At 42.8% G+C, this 12,635-nt stretch overlaps 1 protein-coding gene across 6 annotated transcripts in view; it reads right to left on the bottom strand.

Moving 5' to 3' along the window:
- Positions 1 to 12,635, bottom strand: part of FRMD4A (FERM domain containing 4A) — a 441,288-nt gene that overhangs the window by 111,878 nt on the left and 316,775 nt on the right. For all 6 annotated transcript variants that reach the window (XM_016210040.2, XM_016210038.2, XM_016210036.2 and 3 more), the window contains exons 6-7: positions 5,285 to 5,341; positions 4,359 to 4,381 (exon numbers count right to left, since the gene is read on the bottom strand). In XM_016210040.2, the coding sequence (XP_016065526.2) occupies positions 4,359 to 4,381; positions 5,285 to 5,341 (80 nt within the window). The remainder of the gene's footprint in view (positions 1 to 4,358; positions 4,382 to 5,284; positions 5,342 to 12,635) is intronic.

Genomic DNA, 12,635 nt, shown 5'->3' with positions numbered 1-12,635 from the left:
AATAAATCTCAGGCTGGTAGAATCCTGTTTTAATGATTAGCATTGGTACATCCGGTCTTCTGTAACAAAGATATTTCCAAATCCCAACAGATGGCCCAGAGTAACAGAACTGTAGTGATCTGGTTTCAATAAATCTTGTTAGCACAAAATTCTACATAACAGATGGTTTTTACTAGTCCCCGTTAATGTATGGGTGGTTTTTTATATCAAAGGTAGTGTGATTTGGGCATTTATTCATGCTGTTCAGCATAAAGTATTTTTAAATCAATTCACTGATTTGGCAAAATGTTTAAAATGATTTTTTTTCCTTCTTTTTTGGTGGCGCACTTTCAGCAGGGCTGACAGAAAGTAAAGTGAGGCAATTTTCAGAGTATGGAGACTGGCCACCAGGGTTTTCAATTAAGGTCCCATTAGGAGGAAAAAAACAAAACTCAAGTTCTTGTAACACCTCACTTAATACAGTGCAGCAATATCTTCTATTAAATTAAATTAGAATGTAGCTATACAATTTGAATGTCCATTCGGTTGATTAAATGAGGCGTTTCCTGCATTTACCTTTTTAAAGAAGAGAATATTATTTTTCTACAATAACTCAAGATTAAAAAAAAAAATTTAAATAGGAAATGGCAGTGCTCAGCACTCAAACTGCTGCAGAGTTTGTGCTGAATAAAGTATGTGTAAGTCATAAAAAAATGTAGTTGACTAATGTTCAGCAGTGGTTATCAAATGAAACATTTTGTTTTTAAACTGTGTTGACCCTTCTCAATCTAATATTTGCCTGTAAAGCTGCCACAGTTAATAGTTCTAAGCCCAGTCAATTGTTTTTAAACAGGATTGCCAACTCTACTGATTTCCTGATGGTTGACAGACATTCATTTTTTACGTAGATATACACTAGGCAATGAAATACGATGACCACATGCTGTGCTAAGGAAAATAATACAAGAGAGAAAATATTATTGTTAGATAAGACTATTTCCTAAACTTTTAATGGTATCTTACAAATGTGTCCACCATGTTTTAGAATATGAACATGTAAACATATATTTCTTCCTATCATGGGCAATTCTTCTTATCTATCTATACCTGAGTCATTTTCTTTCAGCAACGCTGAACCCAAGATTTCATTGTGAAGTTTTAGCAGGACAAGGAAGTGAGCCTTTCCCTTAATTGGAAAGAAAATGGAGTGTTATGTAAAAATAAGTCTTCAGGGGTCTGCTGAGCTAACAGAGTCCAAAAGAAGAAACAGACAGCCTGTGGGTGCCATGAGGAAGAGTAGTTGTGATTGGGGCTGTTCTATAGTTCCCTTTCTATGAAGGCATCTCAGCACTTTTGACTTCTCCCTTTTGTAAAAATAACCCTCTTCCTCTTGTACTTCAAGGCAACTGGTCCCATAATTTGTAGATTTTTATACTCATTCTCCATAAATTTAATTTGTATATATTCATATATACAATATGTGTAAGATGTAAATATACAGAGTAATAGTGTCCTGAGCAAAGGCAGCCTTTTAGGAAGTCACAGATTCAGGACCCTCAGGCTATGAAAAAGCTACTTTGCCTGTTTTGGTGCAACCATTAGTTCAAAAGGCTGTGTGATCCTCCAGGTTGTAGAATATCTTAGAATTATGCCTGGACCATGTGTTATAAAAAAGCCTTCTCCAGTGTTCTGTGTGTTCTAAGCTGACATATCATTTTACTAAAGTTGTCAAGGAAAGCAGGGTATGTATACAAGTCAAAGCCATTCATTTCAACACAATTAAGGTTGTACAGTACTGTATGTATTATTAATAGAGCAAAAATAAGTTGTTATAAAACTAAACTAAAAAATGACGACATCTAAAATGCCTAACGTTCAGCCACCAAACCAAACGCGGTGGTCACCTTCAACGTTTGGGGGATTTTTCTGGACGTAGACGGGAAGAGGAACCAACAAGGAATTTAGAATGATTTCTCTTATTCCCAGACTCCAGGCCACTCGAGCCTACTAACCATGGGCCTGCCACGGACAATGGGTGTCTGTGAGGGATCAGTCCCACGTAACAGATCGCCTCCACCTTGGGAGGCGATGGGAATTTTACGTGGGAGATAAACTGACCTTCTGGATAAGGTGCCTGACCTCTCCCTCCCCTGACAGCTATTTCTCTCCCCAGACAGCTGCTGTTCCAAACAAACTGCGAGGCTGCACTTTGACAAATGAAGCCAAGCCAGGATCCGCGTTTCTCTGAAGCCTAGGAGCTGGCATTCCACAAGCTCATTAGGGGGCCGTGAATTACTGCCAGGCCAGGCCTGCACTTCCTCCTCCCTGGCGATCCCTGCGGTTGCTCGTTCCCATGCTCTGCGGGGCCAGATAATGCTGCCCACAGTTCACATTCCATCCTGTCAGGGTGCTCTCAAAATAAATAATATTTACAGCAGAGGTCAGAGCTGGAGAAAGAAAAGGGGGGGTGGTATCTCCAGAATGAGTAGACCAGAGAATAGAAACCACTGGATCTGTGATTGTTAAATCATTTCTCATGGGACTCCAGAAATCTTTGTAAGTAGATATCAACTTGCACTTATCAAAATCCCCCAAACTCTAATACCAAATGAAGGGCATAAAAGAGTAACAACGAAAAAAATCATCACCAAGTGTAGCTTCTATATCCTGAAAATGTTTCGTTGGACAAATTCAGTGAATGGTGATTGGCCACCTACAGTGTTCAAGGTGTCAGTGTAAAAAAGCCTCACTTCAAACAAACAAACAAACAAAATAAACTACGGACTGCCTCTGCTTTATGGCAAGACCTTGGAAAACCTAAATAAAGGGGCCTGGAGGTATCCTTTTGCAAATATTCAAACTGAGCTGAAGTGACTGCCTTTTAGAATCAGAGGCCAGCACACTACCTCCCGCTGCCCAGATGCAGTCCTCTGCTTGTTTTTATTTGGCCTTTGAGCTAAGAATGATTATATGTTTAAATGGTTGGGGGGGAGTGTCAAAAGAATATTTCATAATACATGAAAATGTATAAGAAATTCAAATTTTCGAGTCTATAAATAAAGTTTTATTGAACACTGCCAATTGTCTACAGCTGCTTTTGCACTTAGAAAGGGAGTGTTGAATAACTGTAACAGGACTGTATGGCCTGCAAAACCCAAGATATTAACTGTCTAGCCCTTTACAGAAAATGTTTGCTGATCCTTATTTTAGATTATCAAATTTCTTGCTTTTGCTGAGATATCTGAGTGAGAACATATACCTCAGGTTGTATTGGAAAGCTTTAGAAATGCACAGGAGAGGAAAGAGAAAGCAGCTAAGACCTGAAGAATCCGTCAGCATGAACTTGACAAAGCCAGACAAGGACAGATAGGCCACCAACTGAAGTAGTCAATGTTGCATTTACAGATCAAACCTCCCCACCCCCAAAGCATGAGAAAACATACACGTTCCTTTACAGAGGGGAGGTATGATTTGTGTTTCTTTTTATTACCAAATTTGCTAACTTCCTCTCAGTGAGCCAGAACCCTATGCCTCGAAGCTCTGTTTCCTACGTGCATGTGGTTTGGTCTTTCGGCCTCTAGACCTTGATTCCAAAGAGTTGGTTCTCCCAGACTTCCCCCATGGGAGCTGGATAGAACAGAATCCCAGGAATCATGTCTGTCTCTGAGCAGACAGTCCTACAGTCCTACCAGACAGGCTACAATGACCTATCTATGAAGGTTCCAGCAATGACCCGGACAGACTGAAGGGCACTGCGGCCGCGCTGGTGAGCGGGCGCTGCCTACCGAAGCGAATGGCAGGACTGAAGTCTGCGCCCCCACTTCCACGGGGCTATGGAAGCAGCGTGCAGGCTTCACAGTGTCTCTGTTCTCTCCAACACGGTACACGGAGAAGGAAGAAAAGTAGAAGTGGGGTGGGACCTTACGTTGTAACACTTTCACCAACACAACCCCCCTGTGGGATAGCATTTTGTCCCTTGAGGATCAGGGACTAAAACTGAGAGAGAGAAAAATAAGGATGTCAACTTCCATATCAGGGCTGCCAGGGTTATCTGTAGCCTACTCACACCATATTGGTGATCCAAGGTTTCAGAGACACTTGGACAATCTGACAAACCTTGATACCAAGGCCACGTGTGACACTGGGTTCTCATCTCAGCCTTCTAGTAATCTCTCGGCTTTTAATTTAGCACAGAATATCCTAGCTGTTATTGTATTTTGTATGCCTGATGTATCCGTTTCAATAGACAAGCTGAGAACTGGATCTTATCATAAATATTTATTATTATAAATTGCCCTCCCACAAAAAGCAGAATACTTTCTTTTAATAGAGATGCAATGGAATCCATTTTTAAGCAAAAAAATCTTTTGTGAACTTACCTAGAGAAATCTCCCTTTGCCTCCTGTGGAAGAAAAAATTCAACATCAGTGAAACATTCCAACTCAGTGTTAAAAACTTTAAACCACATTCTATACTGGGTAAGTCCAGCTTACCGCTGCCGCGGTCCTATCTGCCACAGAAATAGAATGAAGAAGGGACACATGCATTTGCCACTTAAATGTAAGACACTAAATTAAACTCCAGAAAGTTATCTACAAAGCGATTCATAATGACAAGCTGCACGTGTCCACTTCTGGGCCCTGCTCTACCTTTTCCTACTTTTAAGAGTCTGAATCAGAATGTGCGTCTATGTCTTTGTGCTACTTGTTTTGTTTCGCATTGTGGTCTATGTTCTAAGTGTACTAAAGACTTTCGCAGGCAGAGACCATGGAATCTTTAGTGAATCAAGCATAATGCCTTGAACAAAGTCGTTGTTCAATAAATCTTTGTTGAGGGGATAAATGAATGACATCCTTTCAATTTATCTTTCCAGTGTGGCTAATATCACCAATGTTGCTAGTATTCAGTGCCCCTCTTTTTTGCATAAAGCTAAATGTCTTTTCTTTGTCTTTCCAGAGAGTGTGAAGAGATTGTCTTGGCAATTAATTCTTTCTATTTACTTGGCTTTCACCAGAGGGGGGGGAAGAATGCTAAAGCTGAAAAAAATGAGGTCCCAGAATGATCTCAGTCAGCTCCCCCAGGCTCAGGTTATACGCACAATCTTCCTTTGCAGAGAGATGCTGTCTTAAAGGTTTGGAACACCAGCAGCTCTCATTTACTGCCTTCACATAGTGTCCCTAATAAACCTTTTCCCACTGTGGCTAAAATAATGGAGACCCCGAGTTGTGGAGGTGGCAGCTGGCTGTGCCTGCTAAGTCTCATTCCTCATTCTTCTGGGTGTGGTCAGGAGGGGAGCGCAACTTGCCTGTAAGATGTAGGAGGCTAATTCAAACACCACTTCGCTATCGACATCAATCAGCTCCTGCAAAGGAAACCAACAAGGAAGGTGAGCTTGGTACTTTCACAACAACTTCATTATGACGTCTCCCTAAAAGGAGGCCTGGTCTTCCTTTTCTGAGGAGTTCCCCAGAATCTCGTCCACTCATAGAACATCTCTGGTTCCTGAGATAACTCCTCTGAATTACTTGGCCCCAAGTGCTCCCTGACATCCCTTTTATGGCTCCTGGCCAGAATGGACCCAGTGGTGCTGGGCCTACACAGTCGTCTCCAAGGCGTCATCTTTAAATCTTCATGAGAAATTAAGGAGTGGACCAGTCCCCAACTTGTTATAAATCTGTTAATTTGATAAATCAATGGGGTAAGGTTACTTGATAATGAATTATGTTTTCTTTGTAAACTCCACTTCAGAACCAGTAGTGAGACTTTATTGAAGGACACTTTATAACGGGATTGTGACTCTTTAAATTAAAATCAAATAAAATTAAGACTCCAGTTCCTCAGTTGCCATATTTCCCTCCTGTGCTCAGCAGTGCAGTGCAGCTGTTGGCTGCCGGGGCAGACAGAGCATTGCTCTCACTGCAGAAAGCCCCATCGGTCAGCACTGTTGCAGAGTTCAAGTTTAAAATGCTCTGTCCTATTAGCACTTCCCCCAAATATTTAATCATGACCTATGGACATGGTCTTTAAAGTTCATAAACCTTTTGAAAAAATTTAATATACACATTTTCTTCTATTATATATATATATATGTATATAGTTCATATCTCCTTTCTAAACAGCTTTACTGAGGTTTAATTGATACACACAAAAATCTGCACATGTTGAATATATATAATTAGAGGCGTTTTGACAACTGCATACACCTGTGTGTACTATCACATTCAAAGTAATAAGCATATCCATCACCTCCAGAATTTTCCTTGTGTCCCTTTGTGTGTGTGTATGTTTGTGTGTGTGTGGTTTTATCTTTTTGTGTGTGTATAGTATAAACACCTAACACGAGATCTACCCTCTTAACAAATTTAAGTACAGGACACCGTACTGTTATATGGAGTTCAGGTCTTAAAGACGAAGGGAAACCTGAAGTCCATCAGCATGTAAGAATAATAAGAAAATAAACTGATGTTACACTTCTGTTGTCAAATTGCTGCTCTCTTCCTAACATCACCAGATCCTGTAGTGAGTGACTGGAGCACAGAAGGTTAGAGCTAGGACAGACTTACATACAGCCAGCCCAGCCCCCTGCTTACACTGAGAAGAGAAGTCCAAAACTGTAAGGGACTTGCCCACTGTCACAAGGCCTTAGTGGCAGTGATGGGGCTGGAGACAACTCCAAACTTCTTGTCCAGCATGCAGCCTTCCTGAGAGTGTGCATCCCCCAAATCAATTAGGACTTGGTCTTAGCCAACTTATTTTCAGAACCACATCTATCATCAACAATAGCTAAAACAAGAGCTACTTTTCACTTGAATTATACACTAAACTCTGATTCATGGAATTTTCTAATTGTTTTTGTGTGTGTGGTCCAGAATTGGCCCGTTATTCAAAACAATACACTAAAGCAAGCCTGTATCTTTTGAGGGAAGGATATGGTTCATGCTCTTTTGGGCTTAGGAATTTCACAGGTGGAAAATAACGTTTGGTACTGAGCTGCCTTAGGAGCATGGGCTGAGAGAACTAACGAGAGCATCTGGAAGAAAGGGGACAATGATTCTATACGCTTAACCAGCTGAAGGAGCTTTACGGCCACTGCAAGCGACACAGACTGTCAGTGCTGGGATGTGGAGGAATGCCTGGAATCACATTTCTGGGATTACCAGGTCCCATCAGAATGTAAATCATTTAACAGTGTACAAATGATTTAACAGAAACGCTGTCTAGAGTTTCCACATTGGGTCATTTCTACTCTATGTTCGTTTCTATTCCCACCAACCGGCTTCCTGAGGTCACTCATGTGTACCTTTTAGTGTATTGGGATGTGTGTTCTTCTGTCAAACATTTACACCTATGCTGCAGCCAGTGGCCAACTGTGGGCTAATATTTAACATCCTAGGAGAGGCTAATCTAAAGTGTCACTCAAAACCAACCATGAGCACAGCTCTGAGTTCATTATTTGACTCATCTGCTAAATGAGAATGTCTACACTGTGGGGAGAAGCAGGGTGGGGAAGGTGGACGGGGGTCTTTTTAATTTGATTTGGTTTCACACAGCCTAGTGGGCAGTTCCTGGAGAGACTTTTGGACACTAATCTGGTGGTGAACATTAACCATAATGTACCATCATTCAGAGTAAAGCTACTAAAAATGCACAATTAAATGTCTCACCTGATTTACCCAAGTTCTTTCTCACCATATGTGTCCTCAGGGTAAGTGGGGAACTAGCACCTCTAAGTGGGGTGAGTTTTCACCCTCTCTGACCTTGACTATCTCCCAGGGAAGATAAGAAACACAACAGGGGTCAAAATGTGGCCAGGTAGAGGGAAAAAGATTAACGAAGGAAGTGGCCAGACATCCCACACATTTGCACCATCTGATGGAAAAGAGAGCTGCATTATGACTCCTTACCATTTCTACTTAATCTTGATTGCATTCAAGAGCCACCTCGTCTCTCCTGAGAGGTCAGGACAGAGACCTACACGCTGTGTGTAAGAACAGATCTGGGAACGGCAGGAAGACACATTCCTGACTGAAGGAAACAGCTCCCTACCTGCCGTGTCTGCCGATTCCCTGATGTCTATTGTCCTAACACTTTCCCTGTTTTACACCTGGCCCTCCCAGTCGATTTTATCTTTATAATTCCACTGCGATGGCACCGAGCTCTAGACTTTCTGCCCACGCCACACGTTTCCCACTGGACTTCAAAACCTGGAAGCTGAGTTCCCGTGGAGAGGAGTGAATACAAGTCTCCAGGGATCCTCCTCTCAGACACATGCTGCCCTAGGACTTTAAAAAGGCTGCTCTGCCTTTTCCTCATCTGACTTTGGCAACCCAGAGGTGGCTTCTTCCACATGTGTCTGCTCAAGCAGAGAAAGTAGACTGAATGGGACAACAGAGTGTGTGCAAAACCCCCATACTTTCCGGGATTTCCCTTGACCTGAGAACAAAATGGGAAAGGAAGGGGAACAGGAGAAGACCCCTTCAGGGGAAGATCGCTGGCCATTTCCCACATGGCACCACCCAGGCGCCGGTGTGTGACATTCCTCTGTGCCCCCAATGTTCTCAGAACCACTCGGGGGCGGGTGCTGCAGGGTTTGCTGAGCTGGGCTCTTGCCTGGGAATCTAGGGTGCTCTGGTGGGCATGTAGTAATTCTATCTTGAGACTCATTGGTAAGAAAGGGATGCTGGTAGAAGGGAACATGATGTCTGGTAGTTAATGTGGCCATTTGGTGCGCATTTTGGGGTGTCTGTTTCATGTACTACTGAATAATGTGTGGTGCTTTCTTTGATCTTTTGAAAGATGGTAGGGAAGGTCAAACTTGACCATCTGCAGGTGTGTGCATATGTGTTAGGAGCAGGCTGGGGGATGGCTTCACTTCCTCCAGTCAGCACGGTTTTATCCTAGGTGATTAAGTAGCTGATGGAAGAGGCCTGAGGTCATTCATAAGCAGCAATGCTTAACAATATTCTCAGAAAGATTTCTGTCCCAGGGTCTCCAAGTGTTCCAAACAAATAGCCCCACAAGAACCCTGAGTGGCAGGTGTTGTGGACTTTCTCCAAAAGTCCTCAGAGCTGGAGGATCTCGTCATGCTCCCCTGGTGCTGAGGAGCATGGTGGTGGTCCTTCCACACAACCAAGAATCTTAATGAAAAGCATTCCTCCCTGGTAAGGAATGACAGAAATTCCAAGTTTCACATAAGATTAATGATATAATTATAATAAAATATGACTAACAACCATATGGTAGGTTGTGAAGCTTCCAGTGAGGACAACCTTTGCAAAGCCCATTCAGAATGACTTACAGGGCGGGCCAGTGGGTTTCCGAATGAATCCTACCAACTGTGACCTTTCTTCTCACTCACAAAAATATAAGATCATAGTTTCTTGCTGTCCTCCTTAAGATCATTTCTATGCTCACCTGAACATTCCAGATTCTAGTTCTCACCCTCCAAACAGCTCTGGGACATTGAATAAATCACTGATCTTGAGTTTCATCTTCCTTACCAGTCGAATGGGAACAGCAATTTCTCTTCCAATTATATTACTGAGTTTGGTGAGGTGATAATGTAGAAGTGATTTGGAAACTCTAAGACACACTACAAATATCATGTTTGTATTATTTACTTTTGCTCATTGGTGTTTAAAAATCATCTGAACTCCACAGTTTTGCCTCTGTTCTTCAGCACTTTTGGCATATATAGAAATCTTCAGTAAGCTATATATTTTTGAAAGAGGTGTGCAGCACTGTGTGTGTGTATGTGTCTACATGTGTGTGTATATCATCCAAGTGGGTCCTGATGCACACATTTCGCCTCCCTGTGGCTGTGTAACTGCCCCACCTTATTACACAACTCACTCGTAATGACTACAAGAACTCGCCCCCAGGCAAACAGGAGCTGTGGTGCATGATAGGACTGATGTGATCTTGCACAATTTCTCTTTCTAGCCTTTTGCCAGTTTTTCATCAGTCAAGTCACTTCATGTTTGTCTCATGATCCCTTGGAGTATATGCCATTCACGCTGGGCCCCCACTCTCACTGTGTGGCACAGGGATAGCTCTTGCTGTCCACTGTACACAGCCCATTGCATGACCCTGAGGAATCTTTTAGAGGTCATGGGCAGCCAAGATGGTGAGTCCACATGAGTCTGTTTCTAGAGTTGAAAACGAAGGGCCTTCTCTGTCCTGAGCTTCCACTTTCTGTCATATGAGCACACATGCTACACCTGCAATAATCACTCTGCAAAATAAGGATTAGGATGCTGTAAGTCTGAGACTAATATTTATGTTGGTTCATTTGTCCTGTGGGACTTGATTCTGGGCTTTGTTTCTCTCATCTTCAGAGGAGATGATATCATCTGCTCATTAGCAAAGCTCTTTAAAGATCTTGGATAAAGACCACATATTTCAATTTTGTCAAAAGGAATGGTATTTAGACCTAAGTGGTAAGCACGGCCCAAGGCTGATTATTTAAGCTCCCATAACATGTGATGCTCCCAGACCAATGTGGAAATCTTGGAAAGGAAGGTTGGGCAAGGCCCCCCCAGCACACCTAACATCAGAATTATAAGTTTTTTCTGACATGATCTGTTTGCTCTCAGTGGGCACATAGGCACCAAACTTAGTAATTTCCCAGGGAATATGTGAATCCTTGCTCCCTGGGGTTGGAAAGTAATCAATTAAAAAGAGTTTACTGAACATTCATGGAACATGATCATAAAAATTCACTCAGAAAAATGCCCATGCCAACTTTTCCTCCATCCCAAAGTGGCACATTTCCATCCCTCTTCAGATGGTGACTGTGGGTCCTGTTTCTTTGACTATCATTGTTGGATAAGTGTTGAGATCAAGCAAAATTTAAATTTGACAAATATACTTACAGAGCAAACAGCTGATCCCTTCAGGTCTGGACAGGGTTACACAGTTCAAACATGAGATTCATAATTGCACAGTTACTCATCTGACTAGTCCCTCACTTCACTAGACTGAAATCATAAAAGTATCAAATTACTCCTACAAGGAATTAAACGGAGATAGAAGGTCTTTCAGTGTGGGAGCCAATTTTCTTGTCTCTCTGTGAAGAATCTTGGGGGCTGGGTCTCAGATATCTTTATTTCCCTTATAACTTTAAGTTCTATAATTTACGGGAATCCTTCTAAAAAATTAGACAGACAGTGACATTTTATGACTCGGCGTTTGTTGTTTGCAAGGCTACTGCAAATCACTATGGTGATTAACTTTTCACATCAATTTCATTTTGTCAGTGGAGAACTCAGAGCAGGCAGGATTTGATCCTGTAGCCTGAAGGTGGGGACAGAGCTGAGAATCCAAGTCCACCCAGCCGCTCCTATGTGGTGTGACAAGCCCACTATCTCCTGACTGATGGCTTCTCCAGTTGACGTAGGAGGCCACATCCAAAGAGGGAGAGAACCAGATGGGAAGCTTGGCAAGAGAGCTCTGCTGTCTCGAGTTCCTTCCTAGGGAACACATAACATCCCCAGGCGCAGTTCCCATGGGAGTTCACCACAGGACTAGACGGATTTCTAAATGAACCTCTCCATCCCCGGTCATAAATTTCCTTGCCATCACCCACATGTCAGCTGAGTTGAGAAAACACATCAGAAGTGCTGTTGGAGCGTGTGGAGCACCAGTGGCCTCAGTCTGTACTTCCTCCTGCTTTACTCAAACTAAACAATTACAGTCCTGCTCTCTCGTGGCTGCAGTCTATTGTCTGCCACTTGGGTAGGTTAGCACTGAATTTCCCTCCTCTTTTTGTAGAAAATAAGGGAGCTGTACAGTAGGGAAAGTGAGGGAGAAACCCACTTTGGTCATGGGCTCTGTCTCCTCCTGGTGAAGAGAGTGGAAGGTAGGAAGGTGGTATTTGTAGTTGGGGGGGAAAAATCAAACAAAAGCCCTTTTCTCACATCTCTGCTGTTGAAGAAACCCAAGGTCTATTCCCTGGAGAAGATGAACAGGAAGCTGGGATACGGTGGACTGAAAGCACAGTGGCGAAAGGCACATCTGTACAGGAATGGAGCCACTGCCTGCCCTGGGCAGGACGGGAGGGGTTCCTCTGGAGAGAACGAAGAGCCACAGAGAAAGGACACCCAAACACTGATATCTCGGGGTACATAGTGAAAGAACCAGCTTGCCAATGGATCACCTCACAGGGACACCCAGAACCACCCCCTCCTGGGCCCTGGGAGCATGAGTTAGCTTTTGAGTGTCTCGCTTTTTTTTGCTTGTTAATCTTCACCTGAGGATATTTTTTCCATTGATTTTTAGAGAGAGGAAGGGAGGGAGGAGGGAAGGAGAGAAAGAGAGAGAGATCAATGTGAGAGAGACACATCAGTTGGCTGCCTCCCATGACGCCCTGACCCAAGCTGGGGATCGAGGCTGCAACCCTTGACTGGGAATCAAACCCATGACCCTTCAGAGCTCAGGCCAACGCTCTAACCATTGAGCAACACTGGCCAGGGCTAAGTGCCTCACTCTTAAATATCAATGAACAGACCAGAGTCAACAGATAATTAAGGCAAGCCTCCTAATGAGAGACACAGACCACAATAAATAAACAGTAAAAAAAAAAAATTAGAAACAGAATGACACATGCATGATATTATCAGAACAATAAGAGGATATTAGGTTCAAAGGCAATCAAA

Source organism: Miniopterus natalensis, chromosome 1, assembly GCF_054644295.1.
Source record: "Miniopterus natalensis isolate mMinNat1 chromosome 1, mMinNat1.hap1, whole genome shotgun sequence".
Classification (NCBI taxonomy): Eukaryota; Metazoa; Chordata; class Mammalia; order Chiroptera; family Miniopteridae; genus Miniopterus; species Miniopterus natalensis.
This window is presented reverse-complemented; position numbering and strand designations above follow the sequence as displayed.